General features: G+C 39.7%; 1 protein-coding gene across 3 annotated transcripts in view; it reads right to left on the reverse strand.

Moving 5' to 3' along the window:
* The window catches only part of LOC132395915 (B-cell CLL/lymphoma 7 protein family member B-like), a 39,563-nt gene that overhangs the window by 6,667 nt on the left and 7,034 nt on the right, over nucleotides 1–25,862 (reverse strand). For all 3 annotated transcript variants that reach the window (XM_059973106.1, XM_059973105.1, XM_059973104.1), the window contains exons 2-4: nucleotides 11,535–11,610; nucleotides 11,150–11,179; nucleotides 3,024–3,138 (exon numbers count right to left, since the gene is read on the reverse strand). In XM_059973106.1, the coding sequence (XP_059829089.1) occupies nucleotides 3,024–3,138; nucleotides 11,150–11,179; nucleotides 11,535–11,610 (221 nt within the window). The remainder of the gene's footprint in view (nucleotides 1–3,023; nucleotides 3,139–11,149; nucleotides 11,180–11,534; nucleotides 11,611–25,862) is intronic.

Here is a 25,862-nt window from a genome sequence, read left to right on the forward strand (position 1 = left end):
TGTTTATTGATTACAGATCACTAGGCACAGCTCAAGCAGCATCTATGAACTTCTGACAACAATAGTTGTGTCACATCAAATCTAGATAGTTACAAGAAAGCGTACAAAAGTGAGAGCAATCAGCTGGTTAAGTGGCATCACAACAAAAGCCTCACACTCAATAGCAGTAAGACCAAGGAACTGATCGTGGACTTCAAGAAGGAGAAGTTGAGGGAACACACACCAGTACTCTTTGAGGGAACAGCAGGGAAAGGGTCAGCAATTACAGGTTCTTGGGTGTCAAGATCTTTGAAGATCAATCCTGGTCCCAACATGTTGATGTAATAGCAAAGAAGGCACAACAGTGACTATACAGTATTTCATTAGGAGTTTGAGGAGACTTGATACGAGAAAGACACTTGCAAATTGTTACAGGTGTATTGTGGAGAGCACTCTTAACTGGTTGCACACTATCTGGTATGAAGGGGTCACTGCATAGGATGGGAAAAAGCTGCAAAGTTGCAAGCTCAGCCAGCTTCCCCACTAGCCTCCCCAGTATCAAGAACACCATCAAAAGGTGATGCCTCAAAAAGGCAGCATCCATCATTAAGGACCCCCATCATCCAGGACATGACCTGTTCTCATTCCTACCATCAAGGAGGAGGTACAGGTGCCTGAAGACACACACTCAGCAGTTTAGGAATAGCTTCTTCAACTTTGCCATCAGATTTCTGGATGGACAATTACTGTAGGGGAAAGAACTGTGAAGGCTGGTAACTAATAAAAAAAAGAGTGAATTATGCTGATGTGGTAACAGGGAACTGCAGACAAAGTCTAGAAGAAGAGACATGGAATGCAGCAGTGATTATGTCCAAGGTTCAAGAGTTTCGTTAATTATGTTATAGTGTGCACCCAATGTTGTAATGGACCAGTGGTTAGTTCCATTACTTTGAGCCAATTAAAGCATTGAGCAAGATTAAAACTGTCAAGGACATGAGCCGAAAATGAACAGGTGTTCAGCGCCGTCTCTTCATGCTTGACTGGTCTCTCTTGCTGCTGTCAGTGGACAGAATGTGTAGGGTCTTGGCTCCCATGGCCCCAGTTTCGGGAGTGGTTGTTGCCCAGTAGCCATCAGGCTTCTGAACAGGCTCATGTCAGCACTGAACAAACTTCACTGCTGTAGATTCTCTTTGGAGACTCTGCAGTCATGCTCCTTGTACTTTTTGCTTACTTCTGTTTTAATATTTGAGCAATTTGATCACAGTGTTTTCAGCGTGAACTATGTAGCTGTAGCCATCGCAATATTGCTGAGGACTCACTTTTGTGACTCTGCGGTTAATGTTATTGGTTTACGTTTTATTGTTTGCACGATTTGTTCTTTTTTTGCATATTGGGCATTTGATGGTTTTGTTGTGTAGGGTTTTTCTTTAAATGGGTTCAATTGCATTTCTTTGTTTTGTGGCTGCTTACAAGACGAATCTCAAGGTTGTATACATACTTTGATAATAAAAGTACTTTGAACTTTAATAGAAAATTGGACCTGTAGACAATCATTCTGCTCTGTAATCAGGACCTAGTATGTTACCTAATTAAGTCTTCTTGCAGCCAACTTTCTGTTATCAAAGTGTGGTTTTACTGGTAATCTCATTAACTGAGAATGTAAAAACCCTACCAAATTCACACTCAGGAAGATCAGCTTTGACTGGCCTTTGGAGCGGACCAGTTTTTAATAAAATCGTCCATTATTTCAAAGACAAACACCATGAGATCTTTCAGTTTGTTCCTACAGCAGTGAACCCATGTACACTACACTATTTTTTGCTCTCTTTTTGCACTACTTAATGTTATTCTTGTATTTCTTATTGTAATTTACAGTTTGTTATTATAAATTGCACTCTACTTCTGCTGCAAAACAAGCTTCACAACATATACCAGTGATATTAAACCCGTTTCTGATTCTGTTTTTATCCAATGGGACTAAGGGAGGAGTCCACTACAGGGAGTCATTTCTGGAGCTGCTTTCACAAATATGGATCATTGTGTAGACAGCTCAGAGGATGTGACATAGACAACCTTGATTTTCAAAGTCATTTTTCTCAAAAGTTGTTGGGAGGGGGTAGATAATGGAAATGAGAATAGCACAAATGCCTCTGGTCAACTGCAGATGACAAAACATCAATTTTATCCCTCCACATGGCCAAATACAAGTCCACCTTCACTTTATTTACACTATCTAAATAGGAGCAAAATAATATATCTTTGGGCTTAATCCAAGGTCAAGATCACTGAGTTGATTTACGGAGTTTCAAAATATTGCAATTTCGTTACAAGTGAATAACAAAGATCATTGCACCAGTTGATTCAGAGGTTAGACAGCCTACATTTCTATTTATATAAATAATATTTCCCAAGCTCTTCTGTCAACAGACAGCTCTATGAGCAGACAGCAATATACTACCAAACTCAAAGAGATTCAGGGTTCCATTTTTTTTGAAATGACGTGCCCTCTTTCTTCAAGAGGGCATGTTCAAGTTCCATAATTTGTAGACTGTTGACTCCAGGGCTTCCTGTGTAATCTGGTGTTGCCTTACAAAAGGGCTGGAACAATGTAGTTGCTATGAATGTGGGATAAGGGCACAAAAATTCCTCAAACTCATGAAAATATGAAATGATTACCTGTTTTACAGTTCTCCACCAATTAGCACTAACTATATAAAAGTTGAACTGACAGACTTAAAAATAAATACGTTTTCTATTCGAACTAATACTGGAGGAAAAACTTGCACGAAATATCTTAGCTGGCGTAACGGTACCTTTACCTGAAAGAAACCCAAAATCAAATCCCAAGTCGAGCCTCACACTCATTCTCAAAGCCCCCAGAAATGACCCTGCATGAATCACTATATTAAAAAAAAACAATCTTCAACCAACACTATATCTAAACTTTCAAGTATTATCAATATTGCATGTAAAGGCAAATAAAACAGATTACCTTCAGAGGGTCCTCAGAGCTTCACATAAAAGGAGTCTGAGCATACACTCACCATTTAGCTCCAGGAGAACAGGAGAAGAACTGTTGTCAGACACAGGCAGCAGTGGGAAAGCTTTATCCCCCTTTGTACCTTTTGATTCAAGATTGCTCTTCGATTTTGACTTCTCCTAAATAAAACAAAGAATGTGCAAAGAAGGATCGTACTGCAAAGAACTTTATCATTCTTCTCATCTTTTTCGCATTCAAGTCATCACAGTCATTTCACCAGAAAGTGAGAAATCATTTTTGGACTTTTTAAATTGCACTCAGTGAAAAGAATGTGCTTTTAAGGTTAATAAAAAAAAACTCCTGACTAAAATAATTGAATAGTTCTAACCCATTCATCATCTACAATTCCATGTCTCTGACTTTGATCTGGAGCACAAGTGTACAATGTCCTGTGTAGGTTGCTCAAAATGGGTTTTTTGGTTTGTTAAGAGTAGGAATGCTTCTTTGATAAGTGTTTCTCTCGCAGTTGTTTTGCTTTATACTTGTTGATATGGTAATTGTATTCATTTGTTAATCAATGGGGAATGTTATTTTGTCTTGTGAGGCTGGGAACTTGGGGGAGGGGTTTTTCACAGGCTTTTGGGAGAGAGCCGGGAGGAGGACGCCGAGGAAGGTGGACATGCGCTGCACTGCTCGGAAGACCACTGGGAGTGGTCCTAGGTGCGAAGACGTGGAGGTCAGAGGCAAGCGACGAGGGGTCGAATGGTTCGATGTTTGAGCTCCAACGATGTGCACTAAACTGACTGAACTTTGATAAGTTGGCGCCTGTTTGTTTTTTTCCCTTGCATATATATTGTATTGCCTAATACTCTTTTAACTTTAGTAAACTCTTTAAAGTGTATTTCATAACGGTATTTGTTGTGGGTTTGATACTGCGGGCGGGCACGAGGCATAAACTTGATTCTCACAGCACCTGCGTGTACAGGAGGTGGGGTTGGTGTGTGGCTGGACATATACCAGCCTGTTGGGCAAGTGTTACACAAGTATTACCAAATCTGAAGTATGTTTGCTAATGTGTATTAATCGGCTCCACTTTGGGCTATCACCTCTAAGTCCACTCGGATAAAATGTAATTGAGACAAAACAATTTGCACAAAAAGTTGTTTTCTGGACTTGCTTTAAATAAGAAACAGTTGAGATAAATTCTGCAGTTCCTTCTCAATAAAAAAAAACTGCAAATAAGTCACACAATTAAATGGCTATATACAGATGGAGATGATCTACTGACAGAAAAGAAAGACCAGCCTAACAGTGCAGTGGACCACTACTTGTAATTTCCTATCATTGATATTCAAGAATAGTTGAGGAGAAGAGCGTCTCAATTGTACAGGGCAAGAAATAAGGAACAAATTACTGGGGCCTCATTAGGAATACACAGGCTTTTTTTGTCAGTGCAACAGTTTAGCCTTACAGATAATACCTACATCAGGGAGACATCATCAAGCAACTGCAAAACATTCTGAGCATTCAGATTTTGTGTAATACAAAATACACAAGTTGTAAGAAAGATTTTTGAATGCTGTGAAAAACTTTACTAAGAACCTCAAAAGATAGCAATCTTTGGATTACCAGAAGTATCACACCCGAAACCATAGGAATAGTGTACACAAACACATGCTTGAAGAATTGAGGAGATTGGAAGACATATCTCAGGGACATGATATGAGAGTTTACACTTGAACAGTCTTCTAATATTCCCACATGGAGCTTATTGGTACTCTTGGCAGGTTTAACCTGGCAAGGTATAGAGAATTAGGATATGGAACAAGAAAGGATGGGTGGTGGGGGTACCTGATGATGGATGCAGCTTTCCTGCAACAATGTTCCATGTGGATGTGCTCAATGGTGGGGAGAGCTTTACCTGTGATGAACTGGGCTGTGTCCACTACTTTTTGTGGGATTTTCCATTCAAGGGCATTGTTGTTCCCATACCAGACAGTGATGCCACCAGTCAATATACTCCCCACTGCACATCTACAAAAGTTTGTCCAATTTGTAGATGTCATGCTGAATTTTCACAAACTCCTAACTGGAGGTATTGCCATGCCTTCTTCGTAATTGCACTTACATGCTGGGCCCAGGACGGGCCCCCTGAAATGATAACACTGAGGAATTTAAAGTTGCTGACCCTCTCCATCTCTGATCCCCCGTGAGGTCTGGCTCACAGACCTCCAGTTTCCTCCTCCTGAAGTCAATAATCAGCTCCTTGATCTTGCTGACTGAGTAAGAGGTTGGTGTGGCACCACTCAGGCAGATTATCAATCTCCCTCCTATATGCTAATCATTACATCAACACCTTATCTTGGAAACAACCACTGCATGGGCTTTAATGCACGTGCTTCATTCTAAAAACAGCAAAACCGTTCATATTACACCTACAGGACTGTAACAGGTGCTCTGCAAAGTTTCATTGAATCTTCCTTACTCTTATGCACTCTTTGGAATGTAGGCTAACTTTCCATTAGTTTTTCTATTATTTTCTGTACCACCTTGTAATCCTTGTTTCACACTCCAGGTGCCTCAGATTACTTTACAATCAATTATTTTGTTCTCATTCCACTTGAATAGGAACTTACTTTTTCATTTTCAAAGTTTTCCCAGTTTAGATTCCTTCTGCTGGCTTCTTAGCCATTCATACAACTTCTCTTTTGTAAGCTCTTTTTGTCCACTTCACAAAATGGACAGTACTTTTATGTAACCAATAAATGTATTTTTATATAGTCCACAGCACAGACATCTATAGCACCTCACCTGTTACTACCTGCCAATCTGAAAATGTTCATTTACCTTGGGCACTATTTTCAGTTAGTTAGCTAATCTCTAACAATTATTTTGTTATCCTTTACACTTGTGCAAAGGAAATGACATTAAGCAATATTATCCATGCTGATATCCACATATTAACCTTAAACCCTTGTATTCCTTTGCAGCCATTCTTTATGTGGTAGGCTTTCAAGTGTCCCCTGGAGATCCAGACCCACCAGTTGCACTTTGTTCACCTCTGGCATAAAGAAAGTAACCGGAGCAGCATTTCTACATTTAAGAAATATTGCAAAGGAACATCCATTTCTGTCATGTAATAATGCTGAAAAACTCACGAATGGACCTGAATTCTGCAATGCACTTTTTACTGGCCTTCTAAAGCAATCTAAATCAATTTCAACTCATTCAGAACGTCACTGCTAGACTTTTAACCAAAACCAGGATGAGGAAACATCACTCCCATCCTAGCTTCTCTGCACTGGCTTCCTGTATCTTTTAGAATTGATTTTAAAAGTTCTTTACTTGTTTTTAAAGCTCTTAATGATTTGGGACAAGAGCACATTGCAGAATCATTTTCATTTTATAATGCTGCTTGACCTCTCATGTTTTCTTCCACCGGTCTCTTAAGTTTAAACAATTTCTCTCAAAAGATATTGGGCAAGTCAGCTTTTTTTGAACTACGCTTCTGAACTGTAGAAATCAATACTTAAAACTATAAGGGATGCAGACTCAGTTGACACTTTTAAACACCAACTCAAAACCTATTTATTTAACATTGCTTTTAACCAATATCTTTTTGTATTTTATTTTCATGATTATTTCTGTATTTGCACTTTACCCCATTATACAGCACTTTGAACTACTTCATCTGTAAGTATGTACATATTTGGATTCAAACTCGAGACCACTTGCCCCAAAGTCCGGTGTGGATGTCACTACACCAGCAGCTAACACCATCTGTATAAAAAGTGCTCTATAAATCTTATTATCATATCAGCATTTCAAATTATTAAAAGGAACTACTCTTTTTATATTTCTATAAAGTCACTGCTGCCCTCATTTATATTATTTGCTCATGTAGGAGGATAAACAAGCTTCTTCTGCTTTCTACTTTCTTTAAACATCATTCTTTGCTGGTTTCTAAAAACTATCTCAGATGGTGCAATACTGAGGTGATGATTCAATTTGTGGAGGTTAATTCAAGAACTGAATGGTTAAAGAGAAGTCTTCATGCTTGAGACTGTGTGGCTCTGCTGGATCGCATCTCTGCTTATACCCTGCCATGCCCTTTAATCTATTTCTTTCTCCCACCACCATAAGTGCCTTTATTTAAGTTTAGGATATGGATTTCATGGATAACTTTCTCAATCTCATCTTGAATTTAAAAGGGGAAGCATATGGATGAGGAAAATTTAGAGTACTTGCAATGTAAAAACTAAAGAGTTTGGCTAATAGATGTCAACTGCCTCAAGGTCAACAAAACTAAGTAATAGAAAATGAGAACTTTCTTAAATGTTTTCCAAAATATTTTTGTTCTAATCAGTATGCTCCTTTCAGCTCCTGCCGGACTTGACTGACAAAATGAAAATGGTCAAGTAGAACAATGGTCAGTGGGTGTACATTTTGGACTGAGTCCCAGAAGATAATGTTCAGAAAATGAGAATGGAGTTGAGAATGATAAAATAGAACTCCAGATCAAATGGAGTTAAAACATTGCAAACAAAATAGTAATTGAACTGCAAATAAAGCAGAAGTGGTTTGGATACAGTCTGAAGTTATTTCTCCTTTAGAAACTAAAGTCAGTGATCCCTAAATGATGAAAGTGATCAAAGTAAGATGAAGCAGAAAATCAGGGCAGGGGATAGATGTCAGGTTGACAATACAAATGGGAATCATACCAAGTATCGAAAACACAAGAGAGGAAAAGAGACAGATCGAGTTTAGGTTGAATGCAGCCAACATAAAGAGAATGCAATTGCTTTCCATCAGCGTACATGTAATGAATAAATTGAAAGGGTGGGCAGTATTAAGGATCAAAATGGAGGCAGAGGACACGACTGAGATACTAAGTACCATGCATATGTCTTTACAAGAAAGAAGATAGTACCCTGACCACAGTAAAAGAGGTCATTGCTGCAGAGACTAACAGTTGATAAAGATTTACTACAAGGGCTGAAAAACAATAAATGTTGAAAAATATTCGGGAAGTCAGGCAACATCTGCAAAGAGTTAATGTTGCAATTCAATGGTCTTTCATCCAAACCATTAAAATATTAGAAATTTTAAATATTGCAGAGGAGGTTTGGTGGAGGAGACCAAGGTGAAAGTTTGGAAATGCTATTTATGTTCGCAGTTAAATTATCAAGTTCATTCTTGATCATTGAAAGGAACAAGTGAAAATTGCTAGAATTTCCACAGATCCTTAAATACAAGATTTCAGGTACAGGGTTCTGAGTTGGATGATCAGCCATGATCATACTGAATGGCGGTGCAGGCTCGAAGGGCCGAATGGCCTACTCCTGCACCTATCTTCTATGTTTCTAAGATGATGCCAGAATAACGGAAATTTGAAAATAAACCAACTCTTCATGACAGTCAGTTCAATCTGTGGTGGGAAAGCTTTCAAAATTGATAATGTGGGAAAGAAAATTAATAGGCACTTGATAAGTATGTTTTAATGGAAGATGACATACAAACCCCATTTCCAAAATGCAATAAAAACAAAAATCTGTGATGTTAATTCACGTGAACCTTTATTTAACTGACAAAAGTACAAAGAAAAGATTTTCAATAGTTTTACTGACCAACTTAATTGTATTTTGTAAATATACACAAATTTAGAATTTGATGGCTGCAACACACTCAACAAAAGTTGGGACAGAGGCATGTTTACCATTGTGTTACATCACCTTTCCTTTTAATAACACTTATTAATCATTTTGGAACTGAGGATACTAATTGTAGTAGATTTGCAATTGGAAATTTTGTCCATTCTTGCTTGATATAAGACTTGAGCTGCTCAACAGTCCGTGGTTTCCGTTGTTTGATTGTCCTCTTGATGATGCGCCATACACTTTCAATAGGAGATAGATCTGGACTGGCAGCAGGCCAAACAAGCACACACACTCTGTGTCTACAAAACCACGCTGTTGTAGCCTGTGCAGAATGTGGTCTGGCATAGTCCTGCTGAAATACGCATGGATATCCCGGGAAGGGACGTCGCCTTGATGGCAACATATGTCTCTCTAAAATCCTAATATACGCCTCAGAGTCAATGGTACCTTCACATACATGCAACTCACCCATGCAGTGGGCACTGATTCACCCCCGTACCATCACAGATGCTGGCTTTTGCACCTTTCGCTGATAACAATCAGGATGGTCGTTCTCATCTTTGGCACAGAGAACTCGATGCCCGTTTTTTCCGAAAACTAGCTGAAATATGGACTCATCTGACCACAGCACATGGTTCCACAGTCTTTCGGTCCATCTGAGATGAGCTCAGGCCCAGAGAACTCGCTGGCGTTTCTGCATAGAGTTGATGTATGGCTTCCTTCTTGTGTAATACAGTTTCAAGTTGCATTTCTGGATGCAGCGACGGACTGTGTTAAGTGAAAATGGTTTTCCGAAGTACTCCCAAGCCCAGGTGGCTATAATTGTCACAGTAGCATGATGGTTTCTTAGGCAGTGCCGTCTGAGGGCTCGAAGATCATGCGCATTCAACAGTGGTTTCCGACCTTGCCCTTTACGCACTGAGGTGTCTCTGAATTCTCTGAATCTTTTCACATATTATGTACTGTAGATGTTGAAAGACTTAAATTCTAATGTTCCTTTTGAACTGACTAACAATTCTCTCACAAATTTTGGCACAAAGGGGTGAGCCACGACCCATCCTTGCTTGCAAAGACAGCCTTTGATGGATGCTACTTTTATACCCAGTCATGATACCTCACCTGCTACCAATTAGCCTGCTTAATGTGGAGTCTTCCAAACCGGTGTTACTTGAATATTCTGTGCACTTTTCAATCTTATTTTAACTCTGTCCCAACTTTTGTTGAGTGTGTTGCAGCCATCAAATTCTAAATTTGTGTATATTTACAAAATACAATTAAGTTGGTCAGTAAAACTATTGAAAATCTTTCCTTTGTACTTTTGTCAGTTAAATAAGGGTTCACGTGAATTAACATATCACAGATTTTTGTTTTTATTGCATTTTGGAAAATATCCCAACTTTTCTGGAAATGGGGTTTATAGATTTATTAAAACAAAGTTCAACTTTGATAAGATGACAATCTATCTACACTCAGAGGTCACTTTATCCAGTACAGGAGTGGAACCCAGTGTGATCTTCTGCCGCTATAGTCGTTCCACTTCAGGGTTCGACATGTTGAATATTCAGAGATGCTCTTCTGCACACCTCTTTTGTAACTGTCATCCTCCCGTCAGCTTGAACCAATCTGGCCATTCTCTTCTGACCTCCCTCATTAATAACACACTTTTGCCCATAGAACTACTGCTCACTAGATTTTTTTTCATTTGTGCTCTATTCTCTGGAGGCTTTTGTGTGTGAAAATCCCAGGAGATCAAAGATTTCTAAAATACTCAAACCACTCTACCTAGCACTAACAATAATTTGACAATCAAAGCTACTTAGCTCACGTTTTTCCCCATTCTGATATTTGGTTTTAACAACATCTGAACCATCTGACCATGTCTGTATGCTTTTATGCATCGAGTTACTGTCACATGATTAGCTGATTAGATATTTGCATTAATGAGGTGTACAACTGTACCTAATAAAATGGCCAGTGAGTGTATATGGACTTTAAAAAGCACCTCTTTAAAGTGCCACATAAGAGGCTTGCAGCCAAGGCTAAAGCTTATAGTACACAAGCTGTGAATTGAGAAAGAAAACAGTCATTGTGAATTGGTGTTTCTCAAACTGCAGGGACCCCAGTAGTTGATGTATTTCTGATACATGTTAAAATCAGAAAATTTCAAAACCTATTAATGGCAAAAAAAACTGCATTCACAGTGAAGGAAATAGATTACATTTCAAGAGGACAGGACTTACTGGCGTAATGGAATTTACACATAGAGTTATACTTTATAACAGCAACTCCACATGTACAGGTTTGTGCCAGGAATGAGGAAGGAGCCACTCAAACTAGTGAGATTCTGCTCCTACAAATTTATACAAAAAAGAGCAGTTACTGGGCAGCACTCACAATGAAGTTTTACAAAAAAAATTACTATTCATACCCACAAGGAAACCAGTTGTAGTATAACTGAAGTAATCTTGGCTAACATCAGTCAAAATAGTTCACAGAGTCATAATTTTACAGCATTGGATCCACACCAACTTACCAAGTGAGTCATTCGAGGAGCTCGTATGTCCTTTAAAAAAGAAAAAGGAAAAAACAGGAGTCATGGATGGTGTTTACTGTAGAGCAAATGTTTCTTTAATGACTAACTTTGAGGAGTTATTAAACTCAACGTCATGAGGAAAAAGCAAAGGCAAAGTTGGAGATGGAGAGCATCAGAGAAACTCTCATCTATACCAAGTTTTGTGCTGACTTTACTGAAAATACACACCATACACGTTGTACATGTGTGGATAGTAATTTAGATCTAATCCAACAGAAAATTAATCAGGGACCTCCTTATTATGAGGTCTTCATATTTCAATTTTTGCAACAAACAAAATTTATGATTATAAGATATAAATAAATATTTCTTCATATCTACCTACCTCTTTGGGGTCAGTCACAGGTACCCATTTAAATATCCGCAGCGATGTGTCACCCACGGTTACCCACTTTTTCTCCCTGTATAAGTTCAAAGTAAACGAGCTCAATTTATAAAGGGTACAGGACTTCTAAAAGTTTAAACAAGGTTCCAATTGGCAAGAAGCTCCAAATAGCATTCAGCAGCTGTAGGAAGCCAACCTAAAAAACCATACAAAATGTCAACAAATCAAAATTCCCAACATAAACTTCCAAAACAGAACTACCAGATCTGCTACATTTAAAGCATCAAATGACTATATCAAAAAATGAAAAGTAAAACAAAATTCCACTCATTTAATACTGATACTAGAATTACTGTAGGAAGCTTAAACAGTAACCAATAGTTGTCTATGTCTGGATTCTAAAATACTCCACATACATCTTTAGCATGGTTTATAATCTAGCAGTCATGTGTTTCAATGCATACTGAGTGTTGCAACACTAAATGTGTACTCTTTCAAATAAAACATTTACCTGTGCTTACCACGTCACCCGTTTTTGAAAGAGCAGAAATATTACCCTTAATGTATCATCTCATCAGTCAGAAGGCAATTAAGAAAGTGACAGATGCCATTATTAGGCCATAAGACGTATTGAAGACTCCGATTTTCAAAATGTCCTACCAGAGCCTCAACAATAGACAATAGGTGCAGGAGTAGGCCATTCGGCCCCTCGAGCCAGCACTGCTATTTCAAAGTGATCATGGCTGATCATCCACAATCAGTACCCCGCTCTTGCCTTCTCCCCACATCCCTTGACTCTGCTATCTTTAAGAGCTCTATCTAACTCTTTCTTGAAAGCATCCAGAGAATTGGCCTCCACTGCCTTCTGAGGCGAGCATTCCATAGGTTCACAACTCTCTGGGTGAAAAAGTTTTTCCTGAACTCTACTCTAAATGGCCTACCCCTTATTCTTAAATTGTAGCCTCTGGTTCTGGACTCCCCCAACATCAGGAACATGTTTCCTGCCTCTAGCGTGTCCAATCCATTAATAATCTTATATGTTTCAATAGTAATATCTTGTGGAACTGGTTCTACGCATATATCAGATTCATACAAAAGGACTATTATGTTCCAAATACTATGAAAGAACTAACAAAACTGACAAAAACAATTATCAGGAACAATCCTGCAAGTGTAGAGCTTCTGCTTTACTATTCTTGTTATCTATTTCAATTTGACCTTCACATGGTCTCCCTCGATGGTGTGGATTTCCTCTGAATGCTTCAGTTTCTGCTCATATCCTTTTGGGAGGTTAAGTGACCACTGTTAATGCTCCTAGTGTGTAGGTGAGTAGTAGAATCAGAGGGAAGCTGATGGAAACGTGGGGAGAACAAAACAGAGATTGATGCTTTATTTATGATACACAGGTGCTTTATGGTTAGCAGAGTTTGTGGGTCAAAAGCACCCACTTCCGTGCTGTGCAATTTATGACTCAAATACAAAAACAATTGATATAATCTCATGGCCCACATCCTGGATACCAAGTCGGTTAAGCAAGAACAATATGTCTCAGGAAATTATGACAACACTGCAGCATGCATCTTGGCGGTTAAAGTTGGACAGAACTTAGCAACCAAACATCTCGTGTAGCGATCCAGTGCTCTTCATTCTTTCTCACCCAACAGCCTTGATAGGAAATTGAACAACATTCAGAATAGTCATCAAATGCAAACATGTACCTGTATCAGAACCACAAGCAATAATGACCTGGGTTGAGAACTAGTTAGCAGACATTTGGGAATAAATAGATTTTTCTCAGGTTGGCAAACTAATGCAGGGACTAGCACACTAGGAACACAGTCAACATTGGTGAGTTAGGCCCAAGGGCCGTTGCTATTCTGTAGACTCTTGACTATTGGGGTACTACAGGGTTTGATCCTCACAACTCAGCTTTCACAGTTTGGGAGAGGGGACCGAAGTCAATTTACTAAGATTGCTAATAATATAAAACTAGGTGGGATTAAGAATGTGGAAGAAAATGAAAGAAGGCTTCAAGGAGATGCAGGCAAGCTGAGTGAGTGGGCAAAAATTTGGCAAAAGGAATATGTAACAAAATGAAGCAACCTGTCTCTTGAAGAGGGAAGAAACCCTTCATGAATATAAAAAGTTTAAGATCAGGCTTAAGTGGTAAATCAGGATAGCAAAAAGGGGTATAAAAATTTGACATTCAGGTTTAAAAATAATCCCAAGAAGTTTTTCAGCTATATTTACAGTAAATGGGTGACTAGGAAGAGATTAGTCCTCTTAAAGGGGATCAGGACTACCTATGTGTGGAAAAACAAGAGATGCTTGAGATTTTAATGTCTATTTCTCCTCAGTGTTTTCTAAGAATAACATGCATACTAAAGGATTGAGGGTGATCAGTGGTGAGTTCTTGGATCATATTCATATTACAAGGAGGTACCTGCAGCCTTGAAGAATGTTAAGGTGGACAAATCTCCAGGGTCTGACCAAATGCACCCCTGGACTTTACAGGAGCCCAGAGGAGAAATTGCAGAGGCCCTTGTAAGGATACTCGCTTCATCACTAACCACTGAATAAATTTAAAAGAAAAACTAAGGGTGACTAATGTTGCGCCATTGCTCAAGAGTAGCAAGATCAGGCCAAGGAATGTCAGGTTGGTGAGACTGACTTCAGTTGTAGGGAAATTACTGAAGGGAATTCTGAGGGAAAACATCTACCATTGCTTAGATAGCCAAGGCCTGATCAGAAATAATCAGCATGATTCTGTGCATGAGAGTTCATGCCTGACAAATCTTTTGGAGTTTTTCTTTGAAGAGGTAACTGAGGGAATAGGTGAAGGGAGCCAGTAAGGTCTTTGACAAGAGTCTGCATGGCAAGCTGATATAGAAGGTTGGGTTGCATGGAATGCAGGGGGATCTATCAAAGTGGATTCAGAATTGGCTCAATGATAGGGAGCAGATGGTGAAGACTGAAGATTGATTCTATGACTGGAAGCCTGATGGGACCTCCATTATTCCTCATTTATGTAAATGACTTGAATATGAATTTACATGTCACAATTAGCAAGTCTGCTGGTGAAACTAAATAAGGGGGTCTTGTTAATAGTGAAACAGGTTACAATAAATTGCAAAGAGATCTTCATCAGATCGGGAGGTGGGTTGAGGAATGGCAAATGAATTTCAACGTAGTGTGAGGAGATGTACTTAAACCAGGGTCATGTTGGATTGGCCTGTATAATTGTTATTTTCCTTGAGTTTAACTTTCCTATGTTTATTTGTATTTTATACTATTATCTATGCACATGTCATTGTTCAGTGTGTTTTTTAGAGGTTGCAGTTGCTTTGTATCATTCTAGAAACAGTTTTAGTAGTGGGTATCTCATTAATTGAATGGGAGCTAACTTAATGGCTAATTCAAGCAAAAGAATTTGAATGGAATTTACAAACTGGTACAAGAGGGCCAAACCACATTGGATCAGGCTCTTTTGTCTTCATTTTCCCCCTTGCTACTAGGCTCTTCTCCTCGCTATTTGCCTTTTCCTCATTCCTTTGTTCTTTAGCGGTTAATAGAAACTGCCTTAAGTCATAAGTTTTATGCCTCATTCTTGACTTCAAAAGAACCTTGGATTAAAAGCATCAGGATCCAACAATTTTGACACAGTCGTGGGATGGCTGCAAAGACTTAAGGACTTGGAAAAATCCCAGATGAAGTGAAAAGTTTTAGTGCAAATTTAATATGAGGCATGACCTGCCTCCTTATTTTCCAAATTGTCTGAGAAATCACCCAGTCTTGCTTCAATGCACCATCTAGTGGAAATATAAGAGTGAAGGAAAACTCTATTAGACTTCGTTATACTGGAAATGTACGATCAGCACTAAAATTAAATTCATACTACATGTTTGAGGACCTAAGAAACCCTCCAAAGTAATCTAGTGCTTTAAAAAAAAACATTTAGAATTCAATCCAATGTCAAAAATAACTGTCGTCATTTGCAAACCAGCAATATTCTGATTGCAATCCTAAAATAATCCATATTACAATCACATAATGGCTTTTTGGAGGAGCTTGTGGTTGAGCCCATGAGAGCTTTCTGCAATTCTGGATTTGGAGCCGTGCAGATTTGATTAGGGAGCTGAAGGTAAAGGAACCCTTAGAAGACAGTGGTCATAATATGCTGGAATTCACCATGCAATTTGAGAGAGAGAAGCTAAAGTCAGATGTATCAGTATTACGATGGAGTAAAGGGAATTACAGAGGCATGAGAGAGGAGCAGGCCAGTGTTGATTGGAAGGGGACACTAGCAGAGATGACAACTGAGCAGCAATGGCTGGATTTTTTGGGAGTAATTCAGAAGGCAAAGGATAAATATATCCCAAAGAAGTAGTATTCTAAATGCAGGATGATGTAATCATGGTTGAGAAGGAAAGTCAAGGCAGCATAAAAGTAAAAGGGAGGGCATATAATAAAGCAAAAATTAGAGCAAAGTTTAAAGTATTAGAAAATGGTTGAAAACCAACAGAAGGTAACTAAAAAAAGCCATGGAAAGAGGAAGATGAAATATGAAGGTAAGCTAGCTAATAATATCAAAAATGATACCAAGAAGTTTTTTCTGATATATAAAAGAGTAAAAGAGAGGCAAGAATATATATTGGACTGCTGGAAAATGACACTGGAGAGATAGTAACAAGGGACAAGGAAATGGTGAAAGAACTGAATAAGTATTTTGCATTAGTCTTCAATGTGGAATACACTACTAACATACCAGAAGTTCCAGAGTGTCAAGGGGCAGAAGTGAGTGCAGTTGCTATTACTATGGAGATGATGCTGGGAAAATGAAAGGACACTAGACATTACCATCACCAGGAACAGATGTGCCAGGGGCAATCAATGCATCCTGCTTGCCTGTACAACCCAGGGCCTCACCAGTACCCTAGCAGGAAATCCCAACTCCCCCTCATGGTTTTCCGGAGCGTCCACTAAGAGGACCTCACCCTCCGGCACTCTGGGAAATTTGGGGGTACCCATCACTCTGGCTACTTCCTCGGGCTGTACCACCTTTGGCTTTGACTGAGTGAACCACACAGTTCCTCATCTAAATTCGGAATCTGGCCCAATGCAGCCATTCACTTCCTCAAAAGCAGCTCGAAACACCAGGTGCATGAACAATGTTCCCAGAAACCTCTCGCCAGCCTTCTCCTTGCAGGCCCCCATGAGCCTCCTCACAAGATTGTTCACTCACAATCCCCATGCAATCAGACAGAGCTTGAGCAATTTTATAGAGAAGAATGGGATAAAAATTGCAGTGTCCAGATGTGCAAAGCTGATAGAGACCTATCCACACAGACTCAAGGCTATAATTGTTACCAAAGGCACATTTACTAAATAATGACTTGAAGGGGGTGAGTAATTATGTAATCAATTACTTGTTTAATAACTGTAATAAATTTAGATCAATTTGCAGAAAGTTGTTTTCACTTTGACACGAAAGCCCCTTTCTGTTGATCTGTGTAAAAAAGGCCAAATTAAATCCATTGTGATTCAATGTTGTAAAACAATAAAACATATACTACCAAGGGTTGGGGGGGGGGGGAGGTGTGAATACTTGTTATAGGCACTATAGATGACCCCACTCATGTCTTATCCTGGGGTATCTGCATCTAATGTTCATGACAAAGCCACTAAATCTTTCATGTGTTTACTATAAAAGCTACCTTTTGCTTGAGTTCAGAGGGTACCATTCCAGTAGAGCAGATTTTATGTAATTATACTTTACTTTGTCCTAAATGGAGTTATGATATTTGAATTTTCAATGACAATGTGCATCAGAAAATATTATGGTTCAGCCAGGTTCTTGACAAGAAATAATAAATAGTCTAAGTTTATGGAATAATATGTACTTTATGTGGTTATGGTCAGCTCTCCTTATCCCGAGTTCTACATGCGTGAATTCAAAAAGCCCGGAAGTGCTCTTCCAGCACTTGTTGTTCGAGCATGCAGAGACTTTTTCTTGTCATTATTCCCGTAACAATGCAGTATAACAACTAGTTTATGTAGCATTTACATTGTATTAGGTATTATAAGTAATCTAGAGATGATTTAAAGTATACGAGAGGATGTGCGTAGGTTAACGTGGATCGGGATAAAAAAAAATCGGAAGCTCTCTTACCGTGAAGTTGGAACAGATACATCTGGTATTATTTAGCGTCAGGTAGTCAAACATTTGTTTTAGTATAAATTTTACCTTTCTATGCGTATAAAACACTTAAGAACGTATGTTTCAGCGCTGGGCTTGGGAAGTTCCTGAGCTCAATCCAGTGACAGACCACTTACGAGCGCGCTCTCCTTTCGTGCCTGGTTGATGTGGAGGATCAAAGACCCAAAACCCAATAATTAAACCACTGCGTTGCTTAGTAATAATTGTAGCTTTCATCAGAGCAGGGCATTTCTCACTTTATCTTTTTTCCAATGACCAATGGCATTTCACCTCTTTCCAATCGCTTTATTTCCAATTGTAATCGTGATTATTTTCGTGAACAGAAACACTGTGCATTCAGAGATCGACTGCCGGGTCCTAACATCCACCGCAGTGAGACAGGTTAAATAAGGTCCGGGGTTCCGCTGGGTCCAAGACAGTTGAATAAGGGACTTGAGCATCCGCGTTTTTTGGTATCTTCGAGGGGTCCCAGAACCAATCCCTCGCAGACAAGGAGGGCTGACTGTATATGTCTTTCCACGCAATTGGTCAGGATTTTATTATTTGGGTTATGTCTTTCCTGCTATGAGACATACACAGACTTTATTATTACATCCCTAGTCTCGAAGTAAACAGGACATTTCAGGAGTTAGTCTTGCTTCAATTTTATCCCCATTTTATGGTATTGCAACAAGTTGAAGAAAGATTAAAAATGTTGCTGCAGCTTTTAAAAAGAGCAAGCAATGACACTGCTGGCGCCTTGGGTAAAGTAACAACAAAGTAGTTGGTATGCATAGGATGGTTCTTCAAAATTGTATGGCATTAGATCTTCTCTTAGCAGTTAGGGGCAGGGAGAACATGTGCAGTTGTAGCCATGAAGTGGTGTACTTACATATCTGAAATGTCTGAAGTCATAACTGATTTGGCTGATCATATTTGTAAAGAAACAACTAAAATACATCAATCTGATTAATAGGATTTCTTTGATTGGTTTCAATTAACTCTGCAAAGCTGGGGTTACTTCAATGTTCTAAGTCATATTTGTTCTAATAAGCCTGATCATAAATTCCATCTTTTTTACTTGTATAAACACAATCATTAAGAGAGTAGTTCAAACCCACGCAAGGATGTCTACTTACAAGACCGATCTACCCATCATGACATAATCCTGTGAATACCCTTTAATATTTTTGTAACTTCTCTTCCCCCTCGCTACTAGGCTCTTGCTTCTCACTATCGCCTCTTCATCATTCGTTGATTTTTTAAAAAGCACTTAGTAAGTACAGCCATAAGTTTTGTGTTGCGTTCTTTACTTCCAAAGAACCTTGGATCAAAAACATCAAGATCCAGCAGTAGGATGCGCACAGTGAATGACAGGGCACCAACAAGTGTTGTGAAACAGAGGGACCTGGGAGTACAAGTACACTGAGATCAGCCACACGACGAGAAAGGTATTTAGCTTGCTGACCTTCATCAGTCAGGGCACAGAGTTGTGTTGCAGTAGGGATATAGTGCCGCAGTCACTGTGAGGCCGTCCTTGGAGTATTGTATACTGTTTTGCTCATCATGCTACAGCAAAGACATTGGAAAGGGTGCAGTAGTGATTTACAAGGATGCTGCCTGGACAGAGGATCTGAATTACATGGAGAGTTTGGCCATGCTGAACGTTTATTCCTTAGAACGTAGCAGAATGAAGGTTAACCTCAGAAATTTACAAAAGCATGAGGGTTATGAATAATATTCTTTCTTCCAAGTTTTGAAAGGCCAGAACTAAAAGGCACAGATACAAGATAGGAAGACAGATTTTAGGAAGATCCGAAAGGCAACTTCTTTACATTGAACCTGGAAGGAGCTGCCAGAGGAAATGGCCGGAGTGGATAAAATTGCAACAAAGAGGCAGTTGGATAGGTACGTGAGCCAAATGCAAGCAACTGGGGATAGCAGGAAGGTTGGCATGAACTAGTTGAGCCAAAGGGCCCTTTTCCCATGCTGTATAACTGACTTTAAAAACAAGCCAGGAACCTACATTTCATTATGCAAGAACACAAAAAAATCCACTACCAGCAAGCTGGTCTGTTAGAAACCATTTTCCCACTGATAACACTGCTTACTGATTAAGATTGGAAATTGGTTTATTATTGACACTATCAAAGCACAGTGAGAAGCTCATTCTGCATAGCGTTGATAAAGATCAAATCATTACACAGTGCACTGAGGTAGAACAAGGTAAATCAATAACAGAATATGAAATATAACAGCAACAACGCAGTGCAAGCAAGCAATAAAGTGCAAGATCATAAGGTAGACTGTGAGGTAAAGAGTCCATCTTATAGTACAAGAAATCTGTTCAAGAGTTTGATAACAGCAGAGTACAAGCCATCCTTGAGCCTAGTGATACATGCCCTCAGGCTTTGTAACTCAGCCCAGTGGGAGGGGGGAGAATGGAGAATGTCTGGGGTGGGTGGGGTCTTGGATTATGCTGATTATACTGGGGCAGTGAGAAGTATAGCCAGATTTCTTATACACTTTTGTTTTAGAAATAACCAGCTCAGAGTTTATTCCGTGAAGTGCTGAATACTGAGACCTGACCTTATAGAGGTGTATAAAAATCATGAGAGGCTTTGAAAAGTTGAATTCAAATAGTCTTCTCCCCCTGCTCCCCTGAATTGGGAACCAAGATCTAAAGGACACACATTTAAAACGAGAAGGGAAATAATTAATAGAATCATGAAGGGGGCAACCATACAGAAAAGGCAGTGTGTCTATGGAATAGACTGCCAGAAGAAGCAGCTGAACTCCACATCTCAGAGAAATTTCACAAAATATATTAGAATCTTACACTTAACAGCACGTAGCATGTACGCCATGGCTGCAACATTGCTTGCTGGTCAGTGGCTTTCAAAACTATCCTCTAGGATAGAGGATAGAGGCACAAATAAAGAAGCAGGTTTGACAGAATACCTAAATGCCATTTGCCTAAAGCTGCGCATGAGAAGACGGGAAACTCAGACTTCTCCAATTCAAATGCAAGCTTGGCCACTTTACCAGCACCCTGTGTGTACTGAAAGTCCCTACCACTCAGCACAGAGTCAATCAAAATCCATCTCCATTCAGAATAAAAAATGTTGAAGAACAATAAGTTATGAATGGGGTGACCATTACCACAAACTCTAGAATTGTCAGGGGCAACTAAATCCTTCCTTCCTCATAAATAGTGAGGAAGGAAGACATTGTACCTGATGTCCTGATTTTTAAAATAATTATCATACCAGATGGTACCTATCTGAATTTCAGAGGACATGTTCTGTTTCTCAAGCATTTCGCCACAATACATCCATGGAAAAATGCTGAAGGAAAGAAAGAAATACCATGTTGAAGCCTACTTTGCCTCACTTCCACCATCAAAGAAGCCTCCTAACAATAAAGCAAATTAAGACTAAAATCAAACTGCTGCAGGAATCCAGTGGGTTCCAGATTCCAACATCTGTGATTTCTTGTGTTTCTAGTTTTTGATGCTAACTGGCTTATCCTTCAGGATTGTCAAAGAATATTTTCAGCATTGGAGGAAGGCTAAAGACACTTCAATCACCTCTTTCTCTACATTTTGTATGCTGTGTGGTGACAATAGCCAGTTCCATTTTGAAGAATGTTTACTTCTCAGCTAATGCCTCAGCAATGATTTCTAATCGATAATTCCGTTGACTTTGACACGCGACCACCTTATTAACGATGAATTCCCACAGGGATTTCTCATGGTTGATTCACATTTTAATGTGAGTGACAACTTCAATACGGCTTAAACCAAAATAATTTCGGCTGATGACACAGGATTACTTGTAGAAGCATCTATAATCATCTAACTCAGAACTACACCGAATAAAGTCTTTCAAGCATTAGAATCTACTGAAAATTACTTCACAATCTCTCCAAAATTTTAACAAAAGTAAAACACCTTTAAATTAAAGCTGCCTCACAGAAGTTGAGAGAAGAACAGAATATACGTGCAAAGTGTTTAAGCCAAATCAATGCCTCATCGGAGTGTTAAAAAGTACAGGAAAATAGAAGAATAACTAGCCTGATGAAACTCAAAAGGACCCACATAGCCAGAAAGTTTCACAAACATCTGTTAGAATACTTCATTTTTGAGTTAACTGTAAAGAGCTGCAATTAACTGCATGCTACCATGATGTTATATATTGTGTAATAGGATTTTCTGAAGGCCTTTAACAAGCTACCACATGAGGCTGCTGAACAAGTTAAAAGTCATGGTATTACAGGAAAAAGCATTGGCTAATTGGCAGGAAGCAAAGAATAGGAATAAACAGAGTCTTTTCTGGTTGACTGCCGGTAATTAGTAGCACTCCACAGAGGTCTGTGTTGGGACCTCTCCTTTTTACATTATATGTCAAGGACTTGGATGACAGAATTAAGGGCTTTGTGGCCAAGTTTGCAAACAATACGAAGATAAGTGGAAGGGCAGGTAGTTTTGAGGAAGTAGAAAGGCTACAGAAGGACTTAGATTAGGAGAATGAGCAAAGAAGTGGCAGATGGAATACAGTGTTGGAAAATGTACGATCATGCACTTTGGTGGAAGGAATAAAAGCACAGACTGCTTTTTAAATGGAGAGAAAGTTCAAGAATCTGAGGTGCAAAGGGACTTGGGAATCCTTGTGCAGGATTCCCTAAAGGTTAACTTACATTTGCCTTCCTCACCACAGACTCAACCTGGAGTGTTAGCTTTCATTTCAAGAGGACTAGAATATAAAAACAGGGTTGTAATGTTGAGTGTTTATAAAGCATAGGTGAGGCTTCACTTGAAGTATTGTGAGCAGTTTTGGGCCCCTTATCTAAGAAAGGATGCGTTGACATTGGAGGGGGTTCAAAGGAAGTTCATGAAAATGATTCTAGGATTGAAAAGCTTGTCATATGAGCACCATTTGATGGCTCTGGGCTTCCACTCACAGAACTTCAGAAAAATGAGTGGTGATTTCATTGAAACCTGTCAAATGTTGAAAAGCCTTGATAGAGTGAATGTGAAGAGTACGTTTCCTATGGTGGGGGAGTCTGAGACCAGAGGTCACGACCTCAAATAGAGGGCCATCCATTTAGAATGGTGATGTGGAAAAATTTCTTTAGCTAGAGAGTGTGAATCTGTGTAATTCATTACCACAGCCGAAGAAGTCTTCAGTGTCCTGCCTCAATGACTACCATCCCGTTGCACTCACATACATCATCATGAAGTGTTTCGAGAGGCTCGTCATGAGGCACATCAAGATCCTGCTGCCCCCCCTCACTGGATCCCCTGCAGTTCACGTACCATCCCAACCGTTCAACAGACGACACCATTGCCATCACCCTCCACCTGGACAAAAGGCACGTACATTCAAATGCTGTTCACAGACTTCAGTTCAGCATTCAACACAACCATTCCTCAGAAACTGACTGGAAAGTTGAGCCTACTGGGCCTGAACACCTCCCTCTGCAACTGGATACAGTACTAGACTTCCTGACTGGGAGACCTCAGTCAATCTGGATCAGAAGCAGCATCTCCAACATCATCACACTGAGCACGGGGGCCCCCCAGGGCTGTGTGCTCAGTCCACTGCTGTTCACTCTGCTGACCCATGACTGTGCTGCAACACACAGCTCAAACCAGATCATCAAGTTTGCCAATGACACGACCGTGGTGGATCTCATTAGCAAGAATGACGAGTCAGCATACAGAGAGGAGGAGCAGTGGCTAATAGACTGGTGCAGAGCCAACAACCTGTCTCTGAATGTGAACAAAACAAAGAGATGGTTGTTGACTTCAGGAGGGCACGGAGCGACTACTCACCACTGAACATTGACGGCTCCTCATTAGAGATCGTCAAGAGCACCAAATTTCTTGGTGTTCACCTGACAGAGAATCTCACCTGGTCCCTCAACACCAGCTCCATAGCAAAGAAAGCCGAGCAGCGTCTCTACTTTCTGAGAAGGCTGAAGAAAGTCCATCTCCCACCCCCCCATCCTTATCACATTCTACAGGGGTTGTACTGAGAGCATCCTGAGCAACTGCATCACTGCCTGGTTCGGAAATTGCACCATCTCGGATCACAAGACCCTGCAGCGGATAGTGAAGTCAGCTGAGAAGATCATTGGGGTCTCTCTTCCTGCCATCACGGACATTTACACTACACGCTGCATCCACAAATCAAACAGCATTATGAAGGACCCCACACACCCCTCATACAAACTCTTCTCCCTCCTGCCATCTGGGAAAAGGCACCGAAACATTTGGGCTGTTATGACCAGACTATGTAACAGTTTCTTCCCCCAAGTCATCAGACTCCTCAATACCCAGAACTTGGACTGACACTGACTTACTGCCCTTTACTGTGCCTATTGTCTTGCTTATTATTTATTGTAATGCCTGCACTGTTTTGTGCACTTTATGCAGTCCTAGGTAGGTCTGTAGTCCAGTGTAGTTTTTTTTGTCTGTGTTGTTTTTATGTAGTTCAGCGTAGTTTTTGTACTGTTTCATGTAGCACCATGATCCTGAAAAATGTTGTCTCTTTTTTACTGTGTACTGTACCAGCAGTTATGGTCAAAATGACAATAAAAAGTGACTTGACTTGACTTTGGAAGCCAAGTCATTGGGAATATTTAAGGGTGAGGTTGATAGATTCTTGATTAGTCAGGGCATGTAGGGATACGAGGAGAAGGCATGAGATTGGGGCTGAGAGGAAAATGGATCAGTCATGATGAAACAGTGGAGCAGACTCAATATGCCAAATGACCTCATCCTGTTTCTATATCTTATGGTCTTGGTGTTTGGTGGTCTGTATGGATAGCTATCACACCAAAAGAAAGCTGAATGTAGTTAGGAACAAGGAGGGAGAGAAATTGCTGGAAGTTAGATAAATCAATATTCCTTCCATAAGGTTGGAGGTCACAGGCAATACATGAGGTGTTACTCCTAAATACCTGAGATTGCCATCATCATGGCAGTAGAAGCCATAGACAGACATGTCAGCATGGGAATGGGAAGTCAAAATGAAATTGGTAGCCACCAGGAAATTCTACCCAGTGGCAAACTGGGTTAGAGGTATGTCTGCGTGTATGTGTTTAAGGGTGTGACAGTGAGGTTAGGAAAGGAGATGTTTTGCTGTTGTCGTCTTGCTTTGTTCTGGTACTGTTCTGCTGAACATTGTGGTCATGCTACATTGGCACCAGAGTGTATGGCAACACTTACAGCTGCTCCTTCAACACCCTTCAGTGTGTTGGTTGTTGACATAAATGACATTTCACTGTTTTGATATACATGTGATCAATAAATCTGAATTGGCCTTTTGTGACAAACAGAACAAAGACGCTCGACAAAGCAGTCCCCAATCTGCGTCCAGTTGAATTTATATTTGTACATTTTTCTGCTATCATGCCATCCCAAAAGTGTTTGAATTGTTATATCATAACACAGAGCTATCAAAGATCTCAGAAGCATCTCAAGAACTTCAGTCCTGCATTTGGGGCACCACAGTCAGGATGCTCAGCTACAACAGCAGTCACAAACTCAAATACCTACCAGGGTTTGCAGTCTGCAGTACAAATAGCTCAATATTTTAACAAAACACAAGTGAAAGAGTAAGACCATATTGGATGTATCAGGAAGTTTAGAAGAGGGGTTCTTCAATTAATCTAAATAAAATGACCATTTGACATAGGAACAGAATTAGGCCACTCAACCTATTCATATATGCTCCACGCATATAATTAAAATAGAAAGGTAGCTAAGGGGATGGCTTCTTGCATTTTGTTTAAAGGAACACCATATTTCATTAGCTTCTGATCATGTGCCTTAAGATCTTACGCAACCTGCAAACATTTCCATGAGTACTTAACCATCTGAAATGCATCAGTATGCTATGGGCCCTCTTTTCCAGATCAAAAACTAAAATATAAGTATTGGCATTATTCCAGAGCGCATTACATGGCCAGACTGCAGGATTAGAGTGTCATGCAAGGAACCTTTAATGAGATTGACTGCAATGGCTGGGACCTAAATATCACAAGAAATAAATCTTTCTTCAAAGCTTTCTTTTCTAACACCCAAATTTGCGACCATAATTATAAATACTACTCTAGATCTATTT

The sequence above is a fragment of the Hypanus sabinus genome, chromosome 6, assembly GCF_030144855.1.
Source record: "Hypanus sabinus isolate sHypSab1 chromosome 6, sHypSab1.hap1, whole genome shotgun sequence".
In the NCBI taxonomy this organism is placed as follows: domain Eukaryota; kingdom Metazoa; phylum Chordata; class Chondrichthyes; order Myliobatiformes; family Dasyatidae; genus Hypanus; species Hypanus sabinus.